Source organism: Melanerpes formicivorus, unplaced genomic scaffold, assembly GCF_026170545.1.
Source record: "Melanerpes formicivorus ecotype bairdi unplaced genomic scaffold, bMelFor1.0.p_v2 SCAF_8, whole genome shotgun sequence".
In the NCBI taxonomy this organism is placed as follows: domain Eukaryota; kingdom Metazoa; phylum Chordata; class Aves; order Piciformes; family Picidae; genus Melanerpes; species Melanerpes formicivorus.
In genome coordinates this window covers 26,421,679-26,446,089 of record NW_027142360.1, presented here as the reverse complement: position 1 = coordinate 26,446,089, position 24,411 = coordinate 26,421,679, and the positions used below count along the sequence as shown (strand labels likewise).

General features: G+C 51.5%; 1 protein-coding gene across 7 annotated transcripts in view; it reads left to right on the top strand.

The window, feature by feature from the left end:
* Positions 1-24,411, top strand: part of ATP2B1 (ATPase plasma membrane Ca2+ transporting 1) — a 78,187-nt gene that overhangs the window by 8,273 nt on the left and 45,503 nt on the right. For all 7 annotated transcript variants that reach the window (XM_068142811.1, XM_068142807.1, XM_068142812.1 and 4 more), the window contains exon 2: positions 18,253-18,665. In XM_068142811.1, coding sequence (XP_067998912.1) covers positions 18,461-18,665 — 205 coding nt within the window. In that variant the 5' untranslated portion in view covers positions 18,253-18,460. The remainder of the gene's footprint in view (positions 1-18,252; positions 18,666-24,411) is intronic.

Below are 24,411 nucleotides of genomic sequence, written 5' to 3'. Positions count from 1 at the left end.
GTGAGGCTTGCACAGGGGAAGCAGCACAAGTCTTCAGCTCAGTGGTGTGGGGAAGTTCCTCCTGGTGTGATCACCATCAGGTGAAGTCATCCCCTAGAGAGTGGTAATCTTCCCATGCAGAAGAACTTGAAGTCACTGTTCTGCCAGTAGGTCAGAGAGTCGTTTTGAGTGCCAGCCTTCATCTAATGGCTTTCCAGAAGTGATCATTTGGATCTATCCATAAAGGTCTTTTGCTCTAAATAAGACATTGAAAAAAAAGACTACATTAGCTCTGTGCCCTCTGATACTGCAGAGGAGGAAATGAAGGAGTGCCTGGCGCTCTGCAGCCACACTTGCCTTAGGAGGTTCTTAGATCAGACTGGGGAGATGCCATCTTTCCTACCCATATCTTGTTGCTGTGTGTGGTCAGCCCTTGGATTATCTGAGGAACCCCTCCTGGCTGTTTAGATGTGGTAGAGACTAAAGCAGGGTCTCCCTGAGCAGGAGTTTTTCACTTCCATTTGGGTGCTGCTGCTGCTCTCACCGTTGATAGCACACTTTAAATGGCTCTGCCAGTTCCTCTCCCCTCAGGAGCTGAAGCTGGTGCAAAACTTGATGGAGCCTGTGGAATACAATGCAAATCAATACTTAATTTAGAGTAGTGTCTAGCAGCCTCATTCTGCTGAGGTGGTATGAAAGATGAAATGATTTAAACTGGCTGGCAGGCAGGACCCGTGCCAGATGGCTTTCAGATACACATAGTTGAGACTTAACAGCTGGGGAGGGGAGGGAAGGTGCTCTAGCACTGTTAGCACAACTGCTTTATTAGCAGCTTGGCTAATGTCAGCCTGTGTTCACCTGCCTCAGCTCGGAAGTGCAGGCAGCTACCAGTGGGCAGGGATGTGCACGTTCTGCAGCGAGCTTGCTTTGCATGGGGAGCTGCAGTGACAGCTCCCAAAGTCCATTCTCAGCCTGGTTTGGGGACAGGTAGATCTGGCTGTGGTGGCTGCAGGTCTGCACCTTGGCTCCTGAAGTGGCTTGAAAAGGTTTGGTACTAAGGCACCACATTATCTAGGTTTTGAGGAAAGGACATTGAGACCCTTGAAGGTGTCCAGAAAAGGGCAAGAAAGCTGGGGAGGGGTCTGGAGCACAGCCCTGTGAGGAGAGGCTGAGGGAGCTGGGGTTGCTTAGCCTGCAGAAGAGGAGGCTCAGGGGAGACCTTCTTGCTCTCTCCAACTCCCTGAAGAGAGGTTGTAGCCAGGTGGGGGTTGGTCTCTTCTCCCAGGCAAGCAGCACCAGAACAAGAGGACACAGTCTCAAGCTGTGCCAGGGGAGGTTTAGGCTCGAGGTGAGGAGAAAGTTCTTCCCAGAGAGAGTTGTTAGCCATTGGGATGTGCTGCCCAGGGAGGTGGTGGAGTCCCCATCCCTGGAGGTGTTCCAGAGGGGATTGGATGTGGCACTTGGTGCCATGGTCTAGTAGTCAGGAGGTGTTGGGTGACAGGTTGGACTTGATGATCTCGGAGGTCTTTTCCAGCCTTGTTGGTTGTATGATTGTATGGAAGCATGGCCTCTTACCTTTGGCTGTGTTTGGGGTTCTTTGTTGGGTTTTGTTGTTGTTTGGGGTTTTTTGTTTGCTGGTTTGGTTTTTTGTTTGTTTGGGGGGGTTGTGTGTGTGTGGTTTGGTTTGGCTTAGCTCGTTTGGGTTTCTGGTGGGGTTTGTGTGGTGTTAGTTGGTTTGTTAGTGGAGGCATTCGTAGCGGAACTCTCCTTCAGGTGGGGACAGCCACTCAGTGCTTACCCAGGTCACAGGAATCTTTGTCAAGGAGTTTTAGTGGAAAAAAATGAACCCCCAGCCTGTGGAGCGCTGGGACATGAACCAAGGATGTTGTCTGCTTGTGAGGGAACAATTCCCATGGGACTTTCCCTTGTTGCCCCTGGATAACCCCTCCCTGGAAGGGTTTTAAGACCAGGTAGGATGGAGCTTTAGGCAAACCAGGTCTAGTGGAGGGTGCCCCTGCCCGTGGCAGGCTGGTTGCAACTAGATGATCTTTAAGGTCCCTTCCATCCCAAACCATTCTATGGTCTGATTATTGATCTTGCCATTGCTCCACCTCAAACCATATGACCAAAGCTGTTCAGGAAAGGTTGTCTTGATTATGCAAAGTCTGACACCCTAAAGCTGCCCATGTGAGATTAGGGACAGGCCAGCAGTGTAACAGATGGAAGGCTGCAGGGCAGTGGATGCTTGAGGGGACTGCTCTGTGGTTGCTTTCTTTTTGGCAAGTGAACTACTCTGAAACAAAACCACTGGATCTCTGTAGACCTGAAGCTTGATGTTCTCATTCTGGTTGGTGAGACACTGGAACAGGTTGCCCAGGGAGGTTGTGGGTGCCTCCTCCCTGGAGGTCTTCAAGGCCAGGTTGGATGAGACCTTGAGCAACCTGGGCTGGTGGGAGGTGTCCCTGCCCATGGCAGGGGGTTGGAAGTGGATGATCTGTAAGGTCCCTTCCAACCCAAACCATTCTATGAATCTGTTGTCAAATCTAAAGGTAGGGAAATGAACCTGGAGACTAAGGATAGCTGTATGTAAACCCCTGTGCAAAGTGCCTTCACCAGGACAAGCACCACCTGTTACTTTGAGGCAGTGGTCATAAACCAGGGCTGCTTCATGCTCCTGATGGGGAATTGCCAAAAGCCCCTCCTGAGCATCACTGAGCTGGCAAAGCAAAAGCATTACTGCAGGGTTTTCCTCCTTGCTTCAGCAGCTGGGAGTAGCTGGAGATGGTGATGTGCAGCTGCTGCTGGATTGTGGTGGTTGGGCTGCTGGCTGGTCCAGATCCTTGGGGATGAGGGTGACCAGGGAGCTGCCTCAGCTGCCTGATGGTCACCTCCCTGTGGAGGGGCTGGAGAAGGAGGGCAGTGGGACATCCTCCAGAGTCAGCAGTAGGGTTGTCCTGTGCTGGTGAGGACTAGCTGATGCTGGCAGGAGTGTGGCTGGCAGGTTATTGACCTCCATTGTGCTTGTGAGGCTGCATCCAAAATGGTGTCCTGACAAGAGGCTGGCAAAAGGGTCACTAAGCCACTTAGGGGCTGGGCTGTGCTAGGTGGAGAGAGGTTGAGTGAAGTGGCTTTGCTTGGCCTGGAAGGGAGGTGGCTGAGGAGGGGTCCCTGGTGACAGTCTTCAGCGGGGGCCTCCCAGGGAAGGTGCAGCCAGGTTCCTGCCAGGTTGAGCACAGGAGTGAGGAGAAGAGGCTCCATGGTTGGTTTGAGCTGGTGAGGCCTGTGCTGTGCTGGCAAGGGGCAGTCCCTGTCACCCATGTCACCCTCGGGAGGAGCCGGCGCCAGCGGCTCCCCTGTCACCAGTTCCCATCTGGGGCTGTCCCCTGACCTTGAAGTCAGGTGAGTGTGAGCGCTGGTGCAGGCCAGGGCAGAGGGCTGGAGCTGCTGGCAGTAGTGTGGGCTGGGATATTCCTACCCTAACTGTGAAACCACATCCTTCCTGCTGTGTGTGCCTGCAGCTGCTGCAGGCACCAGCCCAGCTTCAGCACAGCAGTCCTGGCCACTTGCATCAGCATCTCACACTGCCAGCGGCCACTCTGCGCCCCTTGGCTTGCTGGAGGGACTCAGGGATGCAGAATGGGTTGGGTTGGAAGGGACCTTGAAGATCATCCAGTTCCAACCCCCCCCTGCCATGGGCAGGGACACCTCCCACCAGCCCAGGTGGCTCAAGGCAGCTTGGCCTTGAACACCTCCAGGCAGGAGGCATCCACGACCTCCCTGGGCAGCCTGTGCCAGAGTCTCACCACCCTCACTGCATGGAATTCCCTCCTAATACCCAGTCTAAAGCTCCCCTTTTCCAGCTTCAGTCCATTCCCTCTTCCCACAGCAAGCCCTTGTGAAGAGTCCTAAGTGCAGCTAGGCTGAGGTTGCTGAGGCTGTTTGAGCCTTCTGGCAGGGGAGTTGCTGTTCATCCGCTGCACGTTTTTAAGCAAGCCCTGCAGTGCTGCCTGCCTCAGACAGAGGTGCTGCTGTTTGCTCAAGTGAATCTCTCATGTGATGGAAGGAATGCAAACTTTCAACCTGTGGAATGCAAACAGGCTTCAGAACTTGAGGTTGGACCTCTAGGTGGTGAAAGCAGGAGGGGATGGGGAAGAGCACAGCTTCCAGAGCTGCTCTTGCATCTGCTCGGTGCTGTTCCTGATTACCGGAGTGCTACATCTCGGAGGGTGATTAATGCTGCAACCAGGAATTGTTCAGCTGTGCACTAAATGTTAGGCCTTCAGTGTTTCAGGTTAAAAATCTGAGATCACAGACTTCTGGAGCTCTTTCAAGGCAGCTGGAGTCATTTTCAAGTGTGAAAATTTGGGTGGAGTTTGGTGCAGAAACCTTTTCCTGAGGAAAAGTAGCCCAAAAATGCTTGTGAAGGAGTGGCCAGGCCTCCCTCAAAGGAGGCTGCAGTTGGGGGGGGTTGGGCTCTTTCCCCTACTACCAGGTGACAGAAGGAGAGGAAATGGCCAGGGGAGGCTTAGGTTGGAGATGAGGGAAAAATCTCTTTGCTGTAAGAGTGGTCAGGGACTGGCAGAGGCTGCCCAGGGAGGTGGTGGAGTCCCCAGCCCTGGAGGTGCTCCTGAAGCCTGTGGCTGTGGCAGTGTGGGACATGGTTTGATGGCCATGGTGGCCTCAGATTGTTGGGTGGACTTGATGACCTTGGAGGTGTTTGCCAACCCAAACAAGTCCATGATTCTACGTTTCCAGGGGCTTTGCAGTGCTTCCCCCCACCCCTCCTATTCCCTACGACTGGATCCCATGTTTTAAGTTGGTTAGAAGCCTGTTTTCTTTGAACTGTAATGGGTGTTGCAAGCATGATAATCGAGGAACTTCATGAGACTCCAGCTGCAGGGTGAATGAGGTAGAGCTGTGTTGTGCTTGACCACTGAACTGCTGTGTGAACTTTTGTCATTCACCTTGCTGTTCCACCTGTGGACAGACATTTAGTCATAAAGTCATGAAGTGTGTGCTCAGAGGTCAGGCTGAGGGAGCTGGGGTTGTGCAGCCTGGAAAAGAGAAGACTCTGGGGGGACCTTAGAGCTGCCTTCTAGTACCTGAAGGGATCCTACAGGAAGGCTGCAGACCTTCCATAGGGGTGTATAGAGACAGGGCAAGGGGGAATGGTTGAAGCTGAGGGTGAGTAGGGTTAGTCTGGAGCTGAGGAAGAAGCTCTTCAGTATGAGAGTGGTGAGACTCTGGCCCAGGTTGCTCAGGGAGGCTGTGGATGTGCCCTCCCTGGGGGTGTTCAGGGCCAGGCTGGGTGAGGTGTTGAGCAACCTGGGCTGGTGGGAGGTGTCCCTGCCCATGGCAGAGCAGCCAGAACCAGATGATCTTTAAGGTCCCTTCCAACCCAACCCATCCTGTGATACAGTGTAGTGAGGACCCTGGCCAGAGTCCAGGAAACCAACCCAGCAGAAGTCAGTACCAAGGCATGCTGCTGCATTTCAACAGGAAGAGTGAGGTGATCTTGTCCCATGTGCCAGGGGAGAAACTTTAGTCAGCTCTACAGTGTTCAACCCTGAGTTGTGCAAGGTGGGAATGGGTTTGGCCCACTCTGACTTACCCAGCTGGTGACTGCTGAGGAGTGAGCACCACTGTGCTCCTCTGGGAAGCTGGGAGCAGCAGCAGTCACCTAACTTGCCCAAGGGTGGTTGTTCTATTTCCAACACTTGAAACAAGTGAAGGCTGAGTTCCATAGCTACAGGCACATTCTTCTTCTTGGGTAGATAGCAATCCAAACCTAATGATTCGAGCTGTCAAAGCTTCTCCAAGTTCATGGCAAGTTTAAGGTGGTGGAAGATGTTTCTTTTCTTCAGGAGGAGGGTGGTGCTTTGCTGCTCTTCCTGCAGGCTCTGGAGCTTTCCACTTCTGTGTGAGCTTTTAACATGCCAAGTTTGAAAGAGTGAAACAAAAAGCAATCCTCAGGCAGTTGATTGGGTGGCTAAATGGGCAAGATGGGCAAGATTTTTGTATTAGCTTAGCCTCTTAACAAGAAATAAGAGTCACAGAACTGTTTGGGTTAGAAAAGATCTCTAGAATCAAGTCCAACTGTCAGCCTGGCACCACCATGGCCATTAAACCACATCCCCAAGTGCCATGGCCACTGGATTCTTAAACACCTCTGGGATGGGGACTCCACCACCTCCCTGGGCAGCCTGTTCCAGTCCTTGACCACTCTTGCAGCAAAGAAATTGTTTCTAATCTCCAACCTCAGCCTCCCCTGGAACAACTTCAGGCCATTTCCTCTCCTCCCATCACTTGATCCTATGGAGAAGAACCCAAGCTCCACCTCACTGCAGCCTCCTCCCAGGGAGCTGTAGAGAGCAATGAGGTCTCCCTCATCCTCCTCTTCTCCAGGCTGAACACCCCCAGCTCCCTCAGCTGCTCCCCAGCCCTGCTCTCCAGACCCTTCCCCAGCTTTGTTGCCCTTCTCTGGACATGCTCCACACTGCCTTAAAAAACCAAATGCTGTCAGAATTTTGCAGCCTGAAGAAGCCATGAGTGTCTGTGGAGGTTGTCTTGTGTTGGCCTAGAGCTTAGCATTCCCCTCCTAGGAGCTGGCAGAAAGCTCTCAGTGTCTCTGCTTAAAGCCTGTTCCTCTTTGAGACTCTTTGCCCAAGCCCTCGCTGTGTCAACACTGTTGAGCTGTAATTGCCAGCTCCAAAGCTGGCTGATCAATGGATCTGCTAAATAAAGCAGCAGAGCTCTTCCCTCAGAGGATGTGGAAGAGCAGATGTGCCAGTAGATGCCTGCCTCTGAGCACCAGTGGGAAGCTGAGCTCCTTGCTGCCTTCTGCTCCCCTGCACTGCGCCTACCTGGCTCCCTTGCCTGGGCTCAGCTTGGAGTTGCTCAACTTGGAGTTGCTCAGCTTCTTATAGATTCATAGAATGGGTTGGGCTGGAAGGGACCTTAAAGATCAGCTAATTCTAACCCCCCTGTGATGGGCTGGGACACCTTCTACAAGACCAAGTTGCTCACCCAACCTCCCTTGGTTTTGCTCCTCATTAGATACCTAAGATTCAGTTGCTAGCAGGGGAAGTCATAGAATGGGTTGGGTTGGAAGGGACCTGAGGGATCATCCAGTTCCAACCCCCTGCCATGGGCATGGACAACTTCCACCAGCCCAGGTTGTTCAGGGCCTCATCCAGCCTGGCCTTCAACACCTCCAGGAGACATCCACAGCCTCCCTGGGCAACCTGTGCCAGTGCCTCCCCACCCTCCCTGTCAAGAATTTCTTCCTAAGCTCCAGTCTCAATCTGCCCTCTTCAGCTTCAATCCATTGCCTCTCATCCCATTGCTGCAAGCCCCTGTAAAAAGTCCCTCCCCAGCTTTCATGTGGGCTCCTTCCAGGTACTTTCCTTCCAAGTTGAAGCTGCTTTTTAAGGAATGGGCAACCAAAAGGGTTTAGCTTTTGTGAATCCCCAGGAATGGAAACTGTCAGTCAGCTCACTGCAGCTGTAGCTGCAGAATTGTTTGGTGGTTCTTTTGATGTGAACCCTCAGGTTTATGGAACTTGCTGATTCTGTTACAGTTGATGGAATCATGGAATAGTTTGGGTTGTAAAACACTTTGAAGATCATAGAGTGCAACTGCCAGGTGACCTCTAAACCATGTGCCTCAGCATCACATCTGCAGACCTTTTAAATACCTCCAGAGATAGGGAGTCCACCACTTCCCTGGGCAGACCCTTCCAGGGCTTGATCCTGCCATGGCTGTTGGGTAGAAGACACTCACAGATTGCATCATGTTGGAAGGGACCTTCAAGGGTCATCTTGTCCAGCCCCCCTGCAGTCAGCAGGGACATCTCCATCTAAATCAGGCTGCCCAGAGCCACATCGAGTCTGGTCTTGAATGTCTCCAGGATGGAGTCTCAACCACATCCCTGGGCAACCTGTGCCAGTGTCTCCCCAGCCTCCCTGTGCAGACTTCCTCCTGATGTCCAGCCAAACTCTGCCCTGCTCCAATTCCAAACCACTGCCCCGGTCCTATCCCCACAGCCCCTTCTGGACAGTCCCTCCCCACCCTTCCTGTAGGTCCCCTGCAGATACTGCAGCTCGAGGGTCTCCCTGCAGCCTTCTCTTCTCCATGCTGAGCAGCCCCAGGCTGTCAGCCTGTCCCCATCGCAGAGGTGCTGGTTGTGCCTCGGCAGGGAAGCACTCCCCTTGCTGGCTGTCCCTTTACAGACCTCTGAAAGCCTGGGCAAGTTCTTGGTGTGCTTCAGGCTGCATCAGGTTTGCAGGCACAGCTCCTTCAGTGCTTCCTCACAAGGCTGAGGCTCTTTTCCACAGCTGACAAGGAAAATGATGCCTGCACTCCCTCTGCTGGCTTTGCTAGAAGAGCTTTCTCCTGAGCTCTGCATTGCTGAGTGGCATCTCCTGCCAACACCCCTCTGTGCAGTGCAGAGCTGGGGGCAGTTTCATGCAGGCCAGAGGGATTTTCCTGAAAATTGGGTCAACAAATAGTCACTGAAAGCTAATCAGGTGTCTCAGATGCTATCTTCTGCTCTGATGGTAAACACTGGTGTTGTGTAGACCTTTGTAATTGTAGTCTGCTCTGGCTTTGTGCATCAGTGATGGGCTGGGGCTATCCAAATGAAGATACCAAATACTTGTGCATCTAGACATACATCTGAGCCCTCTTTTCCTAGCTGCTGTGTGCCCTGTGTTTGATCATAGAGTGGTTTGGGTTGGAAAGGACCTTGAAGATCATCATTCCAACCTCCCCCGTGCCATAGGGAGGGACACCTTCCGCTAGAGCAGGTTGCTCAAGACCCTAGCTCTAAGGTCTCCTTCTCTCCTCCAGGCTGAACAGCCTCCACTCCCTCAGCCTGCCCTTGTAGGAGAGGTTCTCCAGCCTTCTCCTCAGGGTACAGCTGAGCAAGAGCACCACAGCTTCGTGATGTGGACAGCCAGGTTTGTGGTTGTAAGGTCCAAGGCTGGTTTTTAGCTCCTCCTGCCTGCAAGGTGTGTTTCCTGGAAGGCACAGTTCTTTTCTCCAGACAGCTGCTTGTGGAATTCCTGACTGTCAAACACTTTGGACTGGGGAGACTGCTGTGCAAACCTGGCTGAAGAATTTGGTGCAGCCAGGCACTCTGTGGTTCCTTCAGTCTGATTTCTCTCTGGGGATATCTCTGGCTGTCTGCAGATGCCTTCAGAGTGGGGACTGCTTGGCTGTGTGGGAAAAGGCAGCTCCTACAAAGTCTTCTCACACCAAGTGTGCTTCCCCCTACCAAAATAACCTTCTGCAGCTTTTGCCTTTGGGTTATTGGAGGCTGAAGCCTTGAAGTTCAACCCTATGGCCTGGGCATGCCCCACTGAGGATCAGAAGGTAGAGGTTTGCTGCTCTGTTCAGGAGCTTTTGTTCTGATGTCCAGAGTTGTGTTTTAGCCAAGTTGATGTGAGTTGACAGCTAAACCCAAACTTGCAGACTTTACTGGGTTCAGTTTTGGGCCCCTTGCTCCAGGAAGGACATTGAGGTGCTGGAGTATGTCCAGAGAGCAGCAGCTAAGCTGGTGAAGGGCTTTATGGAAACATGGCATCAATCATGTTGGAGAAGACCTTTGAGATCAGGTTGCCCAGAGAGGTGTTTGGGGCCCTGTCCCTGGAGATACTCAAGGTGAGGCTCAACAGGGCTCTGGGCAGCCTGATCTGGTTGAGGATGTCCCTGCTGACTGCAGAGGGGTTGGACTAGGTGACCTTTGGAGGTCCCTTCCAGCCCAGACCATTCTGTGACTCTATGATCATCAAGTCCAACCATCAACCCTGCTGCTCTATGAGGAATGGCCAGGGGAGCTGGGGTTGTTTAGACTGGAGAAGAGGAGGGTGAGGGGAGACCTCATTACCCTCTAGAACTACTTCAAAGGAGGTTGGAGGCAGGTGAGGGTCACTCTCTTCTCACATGCAGCAGGTGACAGTACAAAAGGAAATGGCCTCAATTGTGCCAGGGGAGGTTCAGGTTGGATATTAGGAAACATTTCTTCCCAGCAAAGGTTCTCAGGCACTGCCCCAGGCTGCCCAGGGAGGTGGTGGAGTCTCCATCTCTGGAGGGATTTCAAAGATGCATGGATGTGGTGCTGAGGGCTGTGGCTTCGTGGCAGTGGCTCAGCAGCAGCAGTGGGGCTGTGAGCAAGGGCTCGGACTCGAGCATCTCCAAGGTCTCTTCCAAGATCACAGTATCACCAAGGCTGGAGGAGATCTCAAAGATCATTGAGTCCAACCTGAAAGATCCAGAGTTCCATGGCCATACAGTGTATCTTAGTACCCTGCCTTGAGCCTGCCTTAGAATAGAACCAGAATTGCTTTGGTTAGAGAAGGCCTCTAAGGTCATCAAGCCCAACCATCACCCCAGCACCACCCTGGCCCTTATTTAAACCATGGCTCCACGTGCCATGGCCTCACATTCTTGACCATCTCCAGGGACACAGAACCATAGCACCTCAGTCTGCTGGAAGAAAACCAGCTGAGAATTCCTACTGCACAGGGACAGGCTTCCATTTCCTAGGCAAGCCTCACATAGTTTAGTAAACCTCCCAAGTTAAGGACCCAGAGATTCCTACTCTTAAAATAGCTTAAAAAATACTAAGGGAGCTTAAAATAGCTTGGTTTGGGCCCTCTTTAAGCCATTTATATGCACTTGAGAAATATTTGCTCAGGGAAAAACACTTGCTGACAGCTGATGACATATCTAATAATGATTGCTCAACAAGGAGGCAATGTTTTAGTAGGTACCTGCTTTTTTTGAGGATTAAGGAGGAAAACTGCCTCAAAACCCCAGCTGTTTAGTCTGAATTATGTGAATAAGGCATCAAGTCTCAAACTGGATTGTAGTTTTGACAGGCAGCTCTGTGCCTGCCTGCAGCTGTTTGTTCCTTCACACTTAGTTTCACTCTGGAGTCTGACCCTGCACTATTTGATCCCATTGAGTTCCTTTAATTAGCCAATTACTCTAAACTGTGCTTAAATACCAACAGTGTGAAGTGTTCCACCACCCCACTCTTCCCCAGACCAGCCACCACTCATTTCATGGGGTAGGCAGAATGGTGTCAAACAGGAGTGGCTGCATGTGGAAGTCTGGCTGCTGCCAGGGGGTTGTAGCACACCCAGAATCAGCCTAATAGCTTCAGAGAATGGTCTGGGTTGGAAGGGACCTTAAAAATCATCTACTTCCAACCCCCTGCCATGGGCAGGGACACCTCCCAGCAGCCCAGGCTGCTCAAGGCCTCATCCAGCCTGGCCTTCAACACCTCCAGGAGGGCACATCCCCAGCCTCCCTGGGCAGCCTGTGCCAGTGTCTCAAACCCTCACTGGAGAGAATGTCTTCCTAAAGCCCGGTCTAAATCTACCCTGCTCTGGTTTAAAACCACATCCCCAGTTGAAATCTACCTTCTTCCAGCTTAAAGCCTCATCCCCCCAGGTTATTCATGTTCTCTTGTGCTTCATGGTGCTGTGTCTCTCTTGTTTCATGATCCTCTGCTGTTCTTCTCAGTCAGTTGCCACCAGTGGTGAAACAGTCATTTCCCTGAGGTCAGAGGAAGCTCTCCACTTCTCCACTTCCCTGCTCTTCCTTACATGTTTGTTGCAGCCCTGTACTGGGCACTGGTGAGGCTGCTCCTCAAATACTGGGTTCAGTTTTGGGCGCCTTGCTCTCAGGAAGGACATTGAGAGGCTGGAGGAGGTCCAGAGAAGGGCAACCAAGCTGGGGAAGGGTCTGGAGAACAGGGCTGGGGAGGGGCAGCTGAGGGAGCTGGGGGTGTTCAGCCTGGGGAAGAGGAGGCTGAGGGAGACCTCATTGCTCTCTGCAGCTCCCTGAAAGGAGGCTGCAGTGAGGTGGGGGTTGGGCTCTGCTCCCTAATCCCAGGTGATAGAAGGAGAGGAAATGGCCTGAAGTTGTTCCAGGGGAGGGTTGTGCTGGAGGTGAGGCAAAATGTCTTTGCTATAAGAGTGGTCAGGGATTGGCACAGGCTGCCCAGGGAGGTGGTGGAGTCTCCATCCCTGGAGGGGTTCAACAAATGTGTGGCCATGGCACTTGGGGCCAGGGTTTGATGGCCATGGTGGGGCTGGGTTGATGGTTGGACTCAGTGATCTTGGAGCTCTTTTCCAGCCAAAGCAATCCTGTGGTTCTAAGTGACAAATTTGCTAAGCTGTAGAGTTTATTCACCTCAGAGTGATTCCAACTGGGGCTTTCTGTTTGTGTGTTTCTATTTGGGTGTTTGGGTTTTCATGTTTAGATTTAGACAGCTATATTTCTGTGTTTAGATTCTACATGCTCCCAGCTCTGTGAGCACAAGGAACGTTGTTTTTTGGGTGCTTACAGCTCAGTGAGCATAAGGAATATTTTGTGGTGGTGTGGCTGGAGAGTAGCAAGAAAGAAACCAACCCCAAGCCCCAGACAACCAGCAGCTGAAACTCACCCTGACTGAATGTTTGCTGCTGTAATAGCAAGGAGTCAGTCATATGCAGAGTGACTTTGTGGAAGTAATTAGGCTTAAGCTCATTAGGCATAACTATTTCCTAATAGTTTTAAGACTAATTTTAACTTTCTCTGAAGGTTTCCTGAATGCAGAACCAGAATCAGGTCAGGAGGAGCTTCTGCTCTTTGCCTGCAGGCTCAGAGCTCTGCAGAGCCTTTGTCACCCCTGGTGTCAGGAAGCATGGTCAGAAGCACATTGCTCTACTTCAAGTGCTATTAATATGGAAAAAGGCTTTTCTGGAAGAAAACCAGGCCAGTATGCAAATGAGGATGAGTTGTTAAATGCCTGGTGCTGGCTGAGGAATTGCACTTCATTCAACTTAAATGGTTTCATTTAAGCAAGTGCAGCGTGCTCTCCGTGGTTTTGGTGCTCAGGACTCCTGAAGTTTGCTTGGAGGAGCTTCAGAACAACAGAAATAAATCCCATTAATGCTCCTTGCTGTCTAATGAGATGGCCAGGGAAGGAAATCATTGCTCAAATGGACTAAGGCAATTCCAGTGCTGTGCCAGGCTCAGCAGCGGTGTGGCCAGCGGGGCCACAGCACCCTGCACCTCCAATCCTGGGCTCACTTTTGGGCTCCTCACTCCAAGAAGGACATTGAGGTGCTGGAGTGTGTCCAAAGAGAGGAAATAAGGCTGGTGAGGGGTCTGGAGAACAGGGCTGGGCAGGAGCAGCTGAGGAACCTGGGGGTGTTCAGTGTGGAGAAGAGGAGGCTGAGAGGAGACCTCACTGCTCTCCACAGCTCCCTGAATGATTGCAGTGAGTGGGGCTTGGTCTCTTCTCCCTAGTCTCAGGTGATAGAAGGAGAGGAAATGGCCTGAGATTGTGCCAGGGGAGAGAGAGTTAGGTTAGAGATGAGGAAAAATTTCTTTGAACAGGCTGCCCAGGGAGGTGGTGGAGTCCCCATCCCTGGGAGGTGTTCAAGAAACCTGTGGCCATGGCACTTGGGGATAGGATTTGATGTCCATGGTGGGGTTGGGTTGAAGGTTGGACTCCATCCCAGGGTTCTTTTCCAACCAAAACAGCTCTCTGATTCTGTGAGGGAGCTGACACATACAGTAAATGCATCTTAGGTGCTGGAACATGCTAGAAACAGTGAGAATTGGGACAGCTGTGTCTAGAGGTTTGGTGGTTTCTTTTCCTTGGATTCTGGTCTTTGCTTGGAATTGCCTGCTAGGATTATAAGCAAATTCAGCCTTTTGGGTTTAGTTTACAGTGTCATCACAGAGCAAAAAGTAGGTGAGACTTGTAAAAGGAAGTGCTGAGAAGGAAGCTTTGAGGCTTGTGGGTGGAGGAACTGTCTTCTGGGTGTTTGTCAGAGCTGTGGGCTGCAGGAGACCCTTCCAGGCATTGTTCTGGTCATGGATATCTGGGCTGTGTAACCCCCATGGCCTGACAACTGGAACGTGGGGACAGCTTGTGTCAGAGCAGCCTCTTGGTATGGAGATCTGTCTGCTCTTCATTGAGCTAATTAGATTAAAGCAAGGCTTTCCTCAGCTAATCACTTGGCAAGCCTTTTCCTATCTTACAGCAACCAGCTTTAGGGTGCTGGTGAAGGTCAAACGCTAGTTCCAGCTGGATGCTGGAGATGTGGAGGCAGAGTGTGCAAGCAGATGGCTAAGTTAAATCAAAGGACACAGGATGTGTAATTGCTGGAGCTTCAGCTCTCCAGGTAGGAGTTTGCTCAAGTGCTTTGAGATTTCATTCTCTTGCTATTACAATGCAAAAATGCATTCCCCCAGGGTTGCTGGAGGAAGTGTTAGATGCAAATTCAGTAATTGGGAAGGCTTGCCTAGGGGTCTGAGGTGTGGTGAGCCCTGTGCTTCGTAGCAGTAGCAGTTCTGCCTCTCTTAAACTCTGCTGCTGGATTGTCAGTGTGTGGCCACCACAAGCTACCACTTCAAGGCAGCCTTAATTTCAACATCTGACAAGAGCTTGTGGTGGTTGGACAAGAGGCAGTAGATTGAAGCTGGAGGAGGGGACATTTAGACTGGAGATTAGGAAGAAACTCTTTCCAGGGAGGGTGGTCAGACACTGGCACAGGTTGCCCAGGGAGATTGTGGATGCCTCCTCCCTGGAGGTGTTGAAGGCCAGGTTGGATGAGCCCTTGAGCAACCTGGGTGGTGGGAGGTGTCCCTGCCCATGGCAGGGGGTGGGAACTGGATGAGCTCTAAGGTCCTCTCCAACTCAACCCATTGTATGAATCCTCGAATGTGGACACTAGAATAACTTTAAGTAAGCAATGTTGTGTAGCTGGCTTGGGGGGGGCTTGCTGGCTGGCTTGGGGGGGCTTGCTGGCTGGTTTGGGGCTTGGCACCTGCCTCAGCTTTGAGATTTTAGCAAACAGGAAGTTTTAGGTGAGTTGCTTTTAACTTTCATGCTTCAGAGCTTGTGGTGCTCAAGAAGGATAGAGCTCAGATGGCCTCTGCAAGAATGGAGTTGAACTGGAACACTGGACTCCAGAAGAAAATGTTTCCCCCTGAGAACTGTCAGACATCTCCCAGGGGAAGTGGTGGATCCCCCTACACTGGGCAGTTTTAAGACTCAGCTTGACAGGGTGCTCATTTCAACTCCACTGTCACCGAGAAAGGTCAGAGCAGATGGTCCTTGGGGTCCCTTCCAACCTGGCATTCTATGATAACACTGTTCAAACCAAAATGTTCCACTAGTTGAAGAGATAAATCTTACTAGATGGTAGCTCAGGAGTAGGCTTTATGCTGAGATACTCAAACACATCACTGCCTGTAGTTGCATTCTGCATCAGCACTGGGTTGCAAAAGGAGGCAGTTGGAACTTGCTCTAACAGGAAGCCCTTGAATGTTGCAGGTTCTGACATCAGAACTGCATCCAGGGTGTTTCTGCAGTGTGCAGAGAGGCTCTCCTGTAGGAATTGGCTGATGATCAAGAGCTGGGGATGTTCAGCTTGGAGAAAGGTCTTTTCCAACCTGGTTAATTCTATTCTATTCTAAAAGGTTCCAGGGAGACCTCAGAGCAGCCTAGCAGTACCTGAAGGGGGCTGCAAAAAAGCTGGGGAGGGACTTTTTGCAAGGGCCTGTAGTGACAGGACAAGGGGGAATGGACTGAAGCTGGAAGAGGGCAAATTTAGGCTGGAGATGAGGAACAAATTCTTTCCAGTGAGGGTGGTGAGACACTGACACAGGTTACTCAGGGAGGTTGTGGCTGCCTCCTCCCTGGAGGTGTTCAAGGCCAGGTTGGATGAGGTCTTGAGCAGCCTGGGCTGGTGGAAGGTGTCCCTGCCCATGGCAGGGTGGTTGGAACTGGATGATCTTTAAGATCCTTTCCAACCCAACCCATCCTGTGATGACATCCTCTGAAGACAAGTTTTGCCCTGGCCCTGGTGCTCCATCTCCAAGCCTTTCACTGCCAAGTGAGCAGTGGCTGGAGCTGGAGCTTTTCCTGCCTTCCTGGCTCTACTTGAATTCTGGGCCTCAAGTGCAGGCTTGAACAGAGCTCTTTCTTAATTAAAATTGAAACAAGTTTGATGTAATTAGTTGTGGGGCATTCTGCTTGATCTATTTCTGTCTCATTAGCAGCTGCAGCAGCATCTCCATAGCTGTATAAACTCATTTGTCTGATCTGCTCCTTGCTCTGCTGTCATAGCTTGTGATCAGATGCCAGTTGATAAATTGTCCTAGGCTGCTAGCTGGCCACCAGCTTTTGGCCATTGGATGAAGATGTGATGTGGCTTGAAAGAGCACTCTGCAGTACATGATTCACGCCAGCCACAGAAGGAACTTCTGGAGAGGGAGTCCAGCTCCCTTCACAGGAGCACAGCCAGAGGAGTTTTGAATGCCTCCAGAGGTGGAGACTCCACCACCTCTCTGGGACAGCCTGCTCCAGTGCTCTGCCACCCCTAAATCCAAGTATAGGTGGAGCTTCTGGTGTTCAAGTTTGTGCCCACTTCCCCTTGTCAGATGGTGGTGGTGGGGGGGGTGGTCTTCAGGGCCTTTGACCTTTGGTGGCTGTCTTCAGTGAAGCAGCAGCTATGGCAGGGTGCTTACAATGGTAGATTGACTCTAGGTGAAGCTGTTTGTGGCTGCAGATTGTTTCCAGAGGCTTTCCTGCAGCCAAGGACCTTAAATTCCTGGGAGTGAGATGCTTATACCTGGCCCTCAGTGTAGACAAGGTGGTTTAGCCAAACAGTCTTCCAGCCAGAAATCTTCTTTGCTGTTTGTCTTTCTCCTCATAAAGCAATGCAGGCTGTGGTAACTGTTAGCCTTAGCTGGGCATATGATACCTGAGGGTCTTGTTGACCTGGAAGTGTCAAAGTTATTGTTCACCTCAGCCTGGCAGTCATAGAGTTTCATGGAGGAATATATTGTTACTTGTGGCTCACTGTGCCCTATTGTGCCCACAAAGCCGGCTTAGATGAGCAGGCTTCTGTGCTCAGGTCCTTAAAGAGGCATGAAGAGTTTGTGTGCTCATGGTGTTGTTCTGGAGATCCATCTCTGCATGTAGGCTGTGTCAGCCCACCAGGCATTAAGTGCAGAGTGCCTGTGGAGGTTCAGAATCCTGTGGGTAGATGCTAATTGCTCAGCAGCAGAGCCCTGGTAATCAGATGGATGAGCTGCTCTTGGTCTCTCTGTCCCTTCTGTGGGAAGGTGATCCCCTTTGTTCAAGGAATTACTGTGGGAGGTTTGTGTTGTGGTGGAATGGAGTGGATGAAGGAGGGGGGATAATGCTGTTCAGGCATGGAAATTCCAGAAGACCTGGAAGCTGCCTGGAGTTGGACTCCTACTTAACAGTACCAAAGTGCTTCAGGCGTGGGCTGCCGGTGGTGAGGGTCAGGATGTGCAGGCTTTCATTCATGGGGACACAGAAAAGCTTGCTCCTCTCAAACTGTGAGGTGAAAGCTGTGGTTGAAAAGTTGGGGTGTCTAACTTGAGCACCTTCCTGCCCCCGGTGCCTGCAGTGGGGGTGCTCCCAGTTCCCTTGCCAGGGAGCCAGATCTGCTCCCAGGTGTTTTGAAGGGTTTCCTCTTGATGATGTGGGAATCATGTGGGAATGTCAAGCAAAATGCAAGACTTGAAGGCAGCAGTGCAAGGTTGGGATGGGAAACATCCATTTTATGCCTTGACTACCTGCCAGCTGAATGCAAGGAGAGCTTGCAAAGTTGTCCTTAAGCAGGAAGTTGTTCTGTAACCACAGAAGCGTAGAATGCTTTGGGTTGGAAGGGGCCATAAGGATCATCCAGTTCTAATCCACACCTTCCCTAGACCAGCTTGCTCAAGGTCCTGTCCAATCTGGCCTTGAACACCTCCAGGGAGGGGACAGCCACAGGGCAGCCTGTACCAGTATCTCCTCACCCTCACTGGAAACAATTTCTTCTTAACCTCCAGCCTCAATCTCCCCTCGTCCAGCTTCAATTCGTTGCCCCTTATCCTATCACTCCCAGACCTTCCCCAGCTCTCCTGTAGCTCCTTCAGGTACTGGGAGGCTGCTCTAAGGTCTCCCCAGAGCCTTCTCTTCTCCAGGCTGAACAGCCCCAGCTCTCCCAGCCTGTCCCCATAGGAGAGTTTCTCCAGCCCTCTGATCATCCTCATGGCCTCCTCTCAACCCTCTCCAGCAGCCCCCTGTCCTCCTTGTGTTGGGAGCCCCAGAAGTGGACTCAGTACTTCAGGTGGGGTCTCACTGGAGCAGGGCAGAGTGGGAGGAGCAGTATGAAGAGCAGGGTTGCCCTCCAGTGTATTTCAGCAGAGCTGTGGTGTAACTGGATGTCTCTCTTCTTTCCCTAGCCTGTACATGCCATTGGGCTTGGGGAACAGCGCGCGCCATGGGACAGCCTCCGAGGTCTCTCTCCGGACGGGTTCTCTTGCTTGGGTGACGTGTCTGCTCTCCTGACTGTCTTCATACTCAAAGGGATTTACTTTCCTGTTGGAAATATTTGAAGTGTGAAACCCTGTTCCTTGCTGGAAGCTGTCTCTGCTGAAGGCCACAGGCAGCATGGGTGACATGGCGAACAACTCGATCGCCTACAGCGGCGTGAAAAATGCTGTGAAGGAAAGTAACCACGGGGACTTTGGAGTTACTCTGGCAGAGCTCCGCTCTCTGATGGAACTCCGAGCTGCAGATGCTCTGCATAAAATCCAGGAGTGCTATGGAGATGTTCATGGCATCTGCACCAAGTTGAAAACTTCACCCAATGAAGGTAAGGCCACTGCAGCGCTGCCCCTCAGGAAACTTCCTTCCAGGAGAAGTCTTAGCCAACTGCTTTGATTATGGCAGAATCAGAGAATGGTAGGGCTTGGAAGGCACCCCAAAAGATCATTCAGACCAGCCCCCCCTGCCAGAGCAGGGGCACTCAGAGTCAGTCACACAGGATCATAGCCAGGCGGGTTTGGAGTGTCTCAGAGAAGGAGGCTCCACAACCTCTCTGGGCTGCCTCCTCCAGGGCTCTCTCACCCTCACAGTGAGAAAGGTTTTCCTTCTGTTCCTGTGGAAGCTCCTCTGCTCCAGCTTGCACCCATTGCCCCTTGCCCTGTCACTGGACACCACTGAGCAGAGCCTGGCTCCATGCTCCTGACGCAGCCCTTCACATCCTCATCAACACCAATGAGGTCACCCCCCAGGCTCCTCCTCTGCAGAGCTAAACTACTTACTTTGGCTAGGACAAACCTTCCAAAGCCATTTCAGTGAATAAAATACTACCTCTTCATCCTTTAAGGCAGAGGTATTGAGCAGTCATAGATGAGCATGGCTTTTTGTCAGTTGGTGTAACTGCAGGCGAGATGTTGGATGGCCAAGTGGTGAAGCTACCCTCTGAGCACAGCTCCTTGCCACAAGCACCCAGATGTGCAAGAGCAAAGCAAGAGAGAGGTGTTTCATTTGCTGTGAAAATGTCACATCATGCTGCTGTAGAACACCAGGTTTTCATAGCATTAATGATCAATTATTAATGCTTCTGCCTTGCCAACTGGTTCTTGTATTCCCTCATGCAACCATTTATCAAGCCAGGGACCTCTGTTTTCAGTTTGGGCTGCAGTGGACACTGAGGAGGAGCTGGTGGTTCCATTTATGGTAGTTCTGTAGGTATGAGCTCTGGAAAACAATCATCAGAACTGTATAAAATGATTCTCAGTGTAGCTTGAGGCACTTAAGAGGTATTGTCTCTGTCAGGAGGAGGTTTGAAAAGGGGTCACACAATCTGGCTCTCTACAAATAAGCATCTTTAAAGAAGTCAGGGTAGACTGGATGGCATTCTGTGAAGGTGCTTTTGCTCTCTGGAGTTGTTACTCCAAGACAGACTGTAGAGATGTGAGGAAGGAAATAAATATCAAGTCTCTTTCCTGAGAGCTTTCCATAAGGTCTCCTTAAGATCCAGCCCTCCCTTGCTCATCTTTTCCAATGTGAATCACAGAATTGTCAGGGCTGGAAGGGACCTCGAGGCTCAGCCAGTTCCAACCCCCTGCCATGGGCAGGGACACCTCACACTACAGCAGGTTGCCCAGAGCCACATCCAGCCTGGCTGCAAACACCTCCAGGGATGAGGCTTCCACCACCTCCCTGGGCAACCTGTGCCAGGCTCTCACCACCCTCATGGGGAAGAACTTCTTCCTCACATCCAATCTCAACCTACCCATTTCTAGATTTTCTCCATTCCCCTTAGTCCTGTCATTGAGTGAAAGCTCTGAGTTTTAACTTGTGAAAGAAATGCAAATCCCATAAATTAATGATTTGGGTTGGAAGGGACCTTCAAGATCATCCAGCTCCAACCCCCCTGCCATGGGCAGGGACACCTCCCACCAGCCCAGGTTGCTCCAGGCCTCATCCAGCCTGGCCTTGAAGACCTCCAGGGAGAGGGGAGGCATGATGTACAAGGGTATTTATGCATTTGTACCTAACTCACTCTTGATGTGAAGTCCAATGACTGAGAAGTACCAAACCTCATTTTTGTGTCAATGGTAGTGGCTCAGCATCGAAGCACTCACAGAGCTTTTAATCAGTGTGGTGGTGTGCTGGTGACAGTAAAGCACCTGCTGTCTTAATCCTGGAGAGCTGGTGCTTTCTGTTCTTCAGAAACACTGGGGAAAGGTTTGCCCCCTTGGATCAGGAGCAGCCTACTCATACAGAATACAGAATTAACCAGCTTGGAAAAGACCTCAGAGGTCATCCAGTCCAACCTATCACCCAGCACCATCTCATCAACTAAACCATGGCACCAAGGGCCTCATCCAGGCTCTTCTTAAACACCTCCAGGGATGGTGACTCCACCATCTCCCTGGGCACACATTCTATCACTCTTTCTATGAAGAACTTCTTCCTGACATCCAGCCTGAACCTCCCCTGGCACAGCTTGAGACTGTGTCCTCTTGTTCAGTTGGTGCTGGGTGCCTGGGAGAAGAGACCAACCCCCACCTGGCTACAACCTCCCTCCAGGGAGTTGTAGACAGCAAGAAGGTCTCCCCTGAGCCTCCTCCTCTCCAGGCTAAGCAACCCCAGCTCCCTCAGCCTCTCCTCCCAGGGCTGTGCTCCAGACCCCTCCCCAGTCTCCTTGCCCTTCTCTGGACATGCTCCAGCACAAGGTCTCTAAGGTCTCTTTGGCTCCATCTACATTTAGCATGGGCTGGGCTTGATCTGCTTTTGCAGCCAGCCTCCTGATTTCCTGACTACTGAGATTATTTCAGCACATGAAGTGGGTTCCTCTTATCACAGAATGGTTTGGGTTGGAAGGTGCCTTAAAGATGACCTAGTTCCAACCCCCCTGCCATGGGCAGGGACACCTCCCACTAGACCAGGTTGCTGAAGGCCCTGTCCCACCTGGCCTTGTCCCAGCCTGGAAGCAGCCAGCTCTCATGCCCCAGTGTGAGAGCTGCCAGTGGGCAGGAGTCTCTGAAGAACCAATTTTTACAGCATGAGGAATGCAAACTTCTGCTCCTCAGCATCAGTGGAGTTGTAGAGTTGAGTGCCTGCCAGTGAAGCATAGCTGTGTGCAGGCAGTGGAACATCCCTGGGGTAGGAGCAGCAGGCTCTGGTTACCAGCTTGACCTGCTACAGAGAATTGAAAGGCAGTTTCCTTTCTCAGTGCAAAAGGCTGTTGCAGTGTTTTATAATTAGGACCTGAAGTGAGGGCTGGATCATCTACAGTGATCTGCAGGGTGTAAAGCCCATTGTTTCTGCAGGGCAGGTGGGTGCATGAGTGTAGGAGGCCCATGGTGCACCCACGCTGCAGGGTCCAGCTCATGCCACAGAATCATAGAGTGGTAGGGGTTGGAAGGGACCTTGAAGATCATTGAGCCCAGCTCACCTGCCAGAGCAGGAGCACCTAGGGCAGGCCCCACAGGAGCACATCCAGATGAGTCTTGGAAGTTTCCAGAGAGCGAGACTCCACAACCTCTCTGGGCAGCCTGCTCCAGGGCTCCAGCACCCTCCCAGCAAAGAAGTTTTTCCTCACGTTGAGGTGGAACTTCCTCAGTTCCAGTTTGTGTCCACTGCCCCTTGTCCCATCACAGATGCCAGTGAAAAGAGCCTGGCCTCTTCTTCTTGACAGCCACCCTTCACATATTCATGCACATCCATAAGATCAGGACTCAGCCTTTGGTTTCCCATGCTAGACACCTCCAGGTTCTTCACTCTTCCCTCATCACACAGATGTTCCACAGATCATCCTCGTAGCCTCTCTTGGACTCTCTCCAGTAGTTCCCTGTCCCTCTTCTGGGAGCCCAGTACTGGACACAGTGCTCCAGATGTGGTCTCACCAGGGCAGAGGGGCAGGAGAACCTCCCTTGACCTGCTGGCCACACTCTTCTGAATTCAGCCCAGGATAGCATTGGGCTTGGCCATGAGGGCACATTGCTGTCCCATGGATGTCCCTTAATGTGACAAGCAGGTTGACACATGGCAATGAGTCTCAGTAAACTGAAATTAGGAGGAGATGGATGGCAGATTCATCCTGCCCTTCTGGCTGGGATCAAGACCTTTCCCTTCCCAAAGGATTTGACACTTAGCTGTCCTGTCCTGCAGTCACTAACTTGGTACCAGGGCACCATCTTCTCTTTGAAGTGTGAGAGCAGCTCAAAACCACACAGCAAGGCCTCCCCAGTCCAACATCATCATTGGCTCGGAAAAGGTTAAGCATCATAGCTTCATAGAATAGTTGGGATTGGGAGGGGCCTTCAAGATCATCCAGTTCCAAGCCCCTGCCATGGGCAAGGACACCTCCCACCAGCCCAGGTTGCTCAAGGCCTCTTCTAACATGGTCTTGAAGAGCTCCAAAGAGGAGGCACCCACAGCCTCCCTGGGCAACCTGCTCCAGTGTGAAGTTCTTGGTTTATTGGGAGAGGCAGCTGCAGTGGTTGCTGCTCTCCCTGGTTCATTACCATAGGTGTTTGCAATGCCTGTAGCACTGAGCAGTGGAAACCTAGTCCTGAGAAAACTGTTGGCTTTAAGCAGGTGGTGATCATAACTTCAAGGACTGTAGGTGGTGGAAGTATCCAGACTTCTGCTCTGAATGTGGCTGGACTGTTGTGCTTTGGAAAATGAGCTTAGAAACATGGAATGGTTTGGGTTGGAATGGACCTTGAAGATCATCTAGTTCCAACCCCTGCTGTGGGCACAGACATCTGCTACTAGAGCAGGTTGCTCAAGGTTCCAGCCAGGATTTAAACACTTGTGAGGTTTGGAGCCTCCACAGCTTCTCTGGGCAACTTTTCCCAGGGCTTCAATCTAACTTCTGATTGGCAAATTGGGCAGCTAGACACTTGAAGTAAACAGGAAGTGTACTTAGAGAAGCCCCTGAGTGAATGACCTTGCCCTGAAGGGACTTACTGTTCCTTTATTTTAAGGTCTTGCCTAACTCTTGAAGCATGCAGAGCCTTCCAGTAAGGCTCCTCACTCTTGCTTCTTGGTGTTCCTTAAGTACAAGAGTTTAGAGAGAGAAGCACAGAATGGTAGTGGTTGGAAGGGAGCTACAGAGCTCATTTGGTCCAACCCTCCTGCCAAAGCAGGATCACCTAGGGCAGGTCACACAAGAACATAGAATCATAGTCTCAGCCAGGTTGGAAGAGACCTGCAGGACCATCCAGTCCAACCAACATGTCCAGGCAGGCTTTGAATGACTCCAGGGAGGAAGATTCCACCAGCTCTCTGGGCAGCCTGTTCCAGTGCTCTGCCATCCTCAAAGTGAATAAATCACTTCCATGATTAGATGGAACTTCCCATGTTCAACTTCATGCTCCTTACCCTTGTCCTGTAACTGGGGACCACTGGGAACAGTCTGGCCACATCTTCCTCACACCCACCCCTTAGATATTTGTAAGCATTCATATGAAGGCACTCTGAAAGCAATATGCCATATGAGAAAGGAGGTGGGGTAGAAAACCAGGGTGAGAGAGGCTTCAGAGTGATGAACATGAGCTGTGTGTGAGAGGAGGTGAAGTGAAAGCTTCAGGAGAGCAAACAACTGCTGTCCAGATGGAAGCAGCATCAAGTGGCTGCCTCTCTCCACAGAATGACAGAAGGTATTGGGTTGGAAGGGACCTTTAAAGGCCATCTAGTCCAACCCCCCTCATCCAGCAGGGACACCTGCAGCTAGAACAGGTTGCTCAGAGCCCCAAACAACCTGACCTGCAGTGGTTCCAGGGATGGGGCATCCACCACCTCTCTGAGTAACCTGGAGCAGGGTCTCCTCATTGCCTGCATCAAATAAGGATGCCTGGAGAGCTTCAGCAGGTGTCTCTAGTATTTTACATCATGAAAGAGACACAGGTCTAACACTGATACCATTTCTGTTAGCAGTTCTCTTAAGTGTTTCATCACATGTGCTACATTAGTTGCAGGACCCCAAGATGTTATCTCTGCATACAGAATCCCAAGGGTGGGAACCAGAGCTGGCTTCACAGGCTGTGGGCCCTGCCAAAGCTGTGTGGTGCTGCTCAAGTCTCCATAGTATCACAGAA